The sequence below is a fragment of the Chelonus insularis genome, unplaced genomic scaffold (assembly GCF_013357705.1).
Source record: "Chelonus insularis isolate UGA/USDA-ARS -01 unplaced genomic scaffold, ASM1335770v1 contig_93_pilon, whole genome shotgun sequence".
Classification (NCBI taxonomy): Eukaryota; Metazoa; Arthropoda; class Insecta; order Hymenoptera; family Braconidae; genus Chelonus; species Chelonus insularis.
The window spans coordinates 2127071-2132527 of record NW_023276782.1 but is presented as its reverse complement, the minus strand read 5'-3'; the positions used below and the strand labels follow the sequence as shown (position 1 = coordinate 2132527).

Below are 5457 nucleotides of genomic sequence, written 5' to 3'. Positions count from 1 at the left end.
ATAACTCAGTATAATAAAATAGAAATGCTTTGTTTCAAACTTGATTACAGCTACTTAAATCTAATAAGAAAAAGCTTAAAATTATCATTTTAATGCTTAATGAAAAAAAAATGGATGCATTTTCACTTCTAAAATATTTTATGCAGCTGATAAATATTATTGCAAAAGTTAACGTTATTTTTAAAATTACTTCAATTATTATATAACGAAAAATGTTCAATTTATTTGTATTCTCAATGATGTATTAATCAGTTTCAAATTTTATCTCGACTGTAATTAATCTAATGTAATATGAGCTCATGTAGTGCAACGGATATTTTAATGTTTATGCTGCTTTCAACGGTTTCATCTGAATTTCACTCTCTTCTTCCTCTAGTCTTTCATAATGTTTGGTTTTAGTGAAATAAATTATTGCAAAATTTCCAATTATATATAAAACCACAAAAAGTAACAAAAATTTTCCAACGGTTAACATTAATCCTTTTAAATCAAAAAGATTAGCAAAGTCATCAACGATATCATTCAATGTGTCTTCTCCGAAATTTTTAAACGCTTCATATATACTAACATGATCTATACAATGGAAAGTTTCATTAGTCGCTAACCCATCCCTAGTTGTATAATTAAGAGAATCGATAGGTGCAGAAGGATCACAAGCAACACAATTCACTTTTTCATCTTCATATAAAAGATCAAGAGGTGCTGATACTATTACAGGATAACGTTTGAAGTGATCTTGTAGATCTTTAGTTTTTTCTCTGATATATAGTTTGATTTCGTCTCTCGATGGATTTGATTTATCACCCAATATTTTAATTAATTCATTTTTAGATGGGCTATCGGTAGAACTACTTTCACTATTTTTAAAAACCTGCCGTATCTTCAGAGTTAAATTAGTACAATTGTCTAAGTAATTTGAAGGTTTTCTAAGAACTGCATAATCTTGCACAGCGTGTGATCGCATAAGATCATCTGGAATGTTTTTATTAGTTGATCGGCTTTTTATTTTATATTTTTCTAATTTACCATTGATTATTCGATATAGATAACAACCTTTCATATCGCTCATAATGCCAATAATCGTACTTATCAGTCCAACTAATGCTGCAGCTGTAATTAATGATAATGCTGTTGGTAATTTTATCCATTTTGCTTTCTCAGCTCTTTCTAAAACTTTTTTCTGTAACGATTCATTCATTTCTGTTAATTTCTCAATATTTTGATTCAATTCTTCAACATTTTTTGCTACTTTTCCGAATTTTTCATCAAGTTCCGTTAAGTGTAATTCTGGACAATTAGAAATAATCTCCCGAAGAGTTTTTTGTTTTTCAAGTAAGTTCAAGCGATCACCAACATTGACGTCCATTTTCTCAAATAATTCTATCAGATCTCCTGATCGCATTTTAGATGCAATTTCTTCTGATGAAACTCCATTTAATTTCCATCTTCCAGCTTCTTGTTGGAGTGATTTACTTTCATCAAAAATCGCCGAAAATTCTTGGGCGTTAAATTTTAAACTTTTTTGAAATATTTTTTCGGTTTCTCTTTCAATAAGAGCTTTTTCTCCGCCTTCAGCGAGAGTTTTCGCAAACTCATCTATAAATTCAGCCATGCTTATCGGGTCTAATAAATGTAAAAAAAATTTCTGAAATTATTCAGTTGATGTCACTATTGAAAGTGTCTTGAGATATTCTATAATTTTCTAAAGATAATTTTAAAAATGTCAATGGTGCAAAGTTAAAATACCGTGATCTATTTTTCAATAAAATTAATTTTGTACTACTAATAAACCAGGATAATATTCTGATAATAAATCGATTGGTATTATGAGAAACTTTAGTAACGAAACTTTCATTTCCGTTTTTGTAGTATTTATCAACATAATCGATAACACAAACCTGTTGAGTTCAGAGCTTATCTCTCACGAAAAATTATTCAATATCTTTATCGTAAACAATATCAAGTAATATGTGACACATTTCCAAAATTAAACAAATATTAGCTTTAAATAATATACACATTTTCGATGGAAAAAAATTTTTATCACCTGAGTTGAATAAATGTGTCATGTATGCACTACAAATTCAATGTTTGTAGTGTGTAAGTTATGATATAATCATACGAACAAAATCAATCGATTAAAATATTATCTATTAGTTTCAGAATAGTTTTTCAGAGTAAAGACTTGCAGATTCGAAGATTGTTGAGACTATTAAGTGATTTAGAAACATTCTTCAGAGATAAATATTTATAAAATATTGATTAATATCAGTCGGAAGTATGTAAATAACTTTTTTTGATTTCTTTTTTTGCACTACAAATCTAAGTGTTTAAAGATGTGATTATAAAATTTTTATAATATGCTCATAAAGTTTAATATTGAAAATTCTTTAAATATTTAATATTGAAACACTTCATTAAGCATTTAGATTTGTAGTAATATCTATGTAAGTGAAGATAAATCATACTGTCTTAAAAAGTCAGTATTAAAAATTTTATTTTTACCAATTCCTACATTCCTTGAAGGTGATCTATGCTTCTCGAGGGATTCTCTTACCCTAACACATGAATCAAATATGGAAAATTCTTGTTTTTCGACGATGAATTTTTCAAAAAAAAATCTTATCTGTCCAGTGTTTTACATATTTCGAATACTGAACAATATAATCTAATTTGATACTACATATAGATAAGTAAATCTAGAAAAAATTATTTTATACCCAACTGTTGAATAAATTCTGAGATCTACGAAGAGTACATTTTATTTAATTATTTGAAAAAATTTTAAATGAGGCAACTAATCCTTGATTTTACTTAAAACTTTCACAACAAATTAACGAAGCCATTATTTTCAATTCCTTAAAGTATGCTATTGAAAGAAATGAGCTATTATGAGATGAGAAAGTGTTTAAGAAACATTTTAAATAAAAGATAATGCAAAAAACTTGTCTATCATACTTTTTATGTCAACTTTACATAATCCAGAAAATCGGAAAGTAATCACGAAGTTTTTTACAGTACCGATGTTTATTTTCATAAAATCAACGTTATTAGCTCTGTGTAATGTCGACTCATCCAGCAACGCACCTGAAATATCTATTTACATAAATAAATTCAACCCGACATTCCCTCAAATCTACCAGCTTGATTTATCGTTTACTATTTGCCTTTGAAATGTGAATCAATAGTCTAAAATAATCAAAAATTCATTTATATTGTAAATCAACAGGAATATAAAATATTACAGTCAATCGTTTTAGTTATTTCGATCATTCAACTCTGTATTAAAATCCCACCCACAATGACATATCAAAAATGTTTCATTGCTATTTTAAAACAATTCTGGAATACAATAAAAGGGTTGATTGAATTGATACATCAATATAAAAGTGAAATATAAAAAAATTTTTTAAATTATTATCAACATATAGTAGTATCTCGATCTGTCTTGATAGTTTGGAACTTCCAACAGTTTGAGAATAATAAAATATTAAAGCTTTATGGGTTTAAGTCTAACACAATAAAAACAAGTATTAACGTAAGGATTTTGAGCTACGTAGAGAGTTTCTATGGGGTTAATCTCACCAACACGATTGAAAATTTCGTCACAAATCGAGGGTGAAGAAGATCGAGATTCATATTTATCATCCATAACTACAGTCTACTACATTTTAATTTAATTTTTTCTTTATAATAATTCAAATTTATTATAAATTCAAATAAATCATAGTTTATTTATGAAACGATATTTGGTTGAAAAAATTGCTTATATTAACTCAATAATTTATCTGCAATAATTCTTTCATCTGATTTAATAATGTACTAAAAGCCATTTTTTTGCTTCTCTATTCTGCTTTTTTATACACACAGTATAGAGAAGTGACCTTATATATACTGATTTGTCTGGATAAACGCTTTATATTCTCGAAAACCGTTTCACGGATTTGTCCATACTCTTTGTTCATTTTATAAATGATATTTCGGGAAAGTTCCAGACATATAAAAATTTATCCTGTGAGTGTGGAAAGTTTCAGATGACACAATGAGAAGTCAAAGTAGATTGCTAAAATACATTTAGGGGAACTGGAACTATTATTAACAGGGGCAAATATTCACCCTCAATTTATGAGAGGTTTTTTGCCTGAGACATTCAATTATTAGCTTTATTCGTTTTATTTTTTAATTACTAAAAATAAATAATCTTTCTAACGAAATATCCGAGATATAAAAATTTTTTCATAAAAGTTCACGTGAACTTTTTTATTATAAATAAAATCCTTAATGATTTGGATACCTTGATACGATAATTTATTTTTTAATTATATTATTGATTAATTCGTTTCTATTAAAAATTTCTTGATTATTTGTTTCATTATAACTTTATTTTCATGTCCTAGTTTAAAACAAATTTACGTAATAAATTGAAATCGAATGGTAATGTTTTGATGTGAAATTTTCGTAACATTTATCTGATTTTGATTTTCACGTGCCTCATGAAATTGTGTTCTCTTAGAGCCACTAATTATGCATGCAAGTAAACGTCGTCATATCAAAGACTTGATGACAATGTCGAGGTTTGTAGCACCAATGCTATTATATCATCGATCCAAACATACTGGTACTGCTCCCTCTCTATATTACGGACTTGACTTATCTATGACTTGAATAAATAATTTCTATGTATGTTCAATATAATTATATACCAATTATAATTTAAGCTATCTAAATTCTTCCTTTTAAATCAGAAGTAATTTAAAAAAGCATATTTACAAAATTCAAACAAAATTAAAAGTATTCACATGAAACTGTTAAACTTTGAGATTTTTTTTTGCTATTAAAAGTTTTTTGGTAAATAAAATGGAATGGTAAAAAATTAAAAAATGTTGTGACTGACAAGCAAAAAAATCTATAAATTGTGAAACGTATAAATGAAGGAACCATGCAAAACATATATTAAATAAGTCCATAATATGCACATATATCTGCATATTTATCTCTCAGAGGATTCAACGCTTCTTTTGAGCATTCAATCATATATTTTCACAGTACATGCTTTGTAACTGTGAAAAATTTTCTTTTATGCACATTTTCTAGCTTTCTTTCAGCATGATGTAAATCAACACCTAAGATAAAGCAAGGCAAGTAATCTCTACGCTATGCGACTCTTGAAAATTGGTTTATACAGTTTGCACTTTGTTACATAGCTCTTTTAAAGCTCATGTTCGAAGTAAAAAACTACCTGTTCTTTCCTAAAAGATAAAAGTTTTATTTTGAATTTCAAAAGTGGAATGGAAGAATTAACTTAATACTGACAATTTAAAAATTTCAATGTGTGAAAAAAATTTCGTTTGAGTCTTGTGAATATCATTTCGAACAATTATACACAGTACTATATTAATGAAAGTTTTCTTTTGGTAAAGAATAAACTCTAAATTTGTAGACGCCAAGTGGTTTCCT

At 27.2% G+C, this 5457-nt stretch overlaps 1 protein-coding gene across 1 annotated transcript; it reads right to left on the bottom strand.

The window, feature by feature from the left end:
• Positions 1–208: 208 nt before the first annotated feature.
• Positions 209–1637, bottom strand: LOC118072523 (uncharacterized). The gene has a single exon (NM_001414616.1). The coding sequence runs from the start codon at positions 1610–1612 to the stop codon at positions 326–328; it is 1287 nt and encodes a 428-aa protein (NP_001401545.1). The 5' UTR covers positions 1613–1637; the 3' UTR covers positions 209–325.
• Between the last annotated feature and the right edge of the window lie 3820 nt (positions 1638–5457).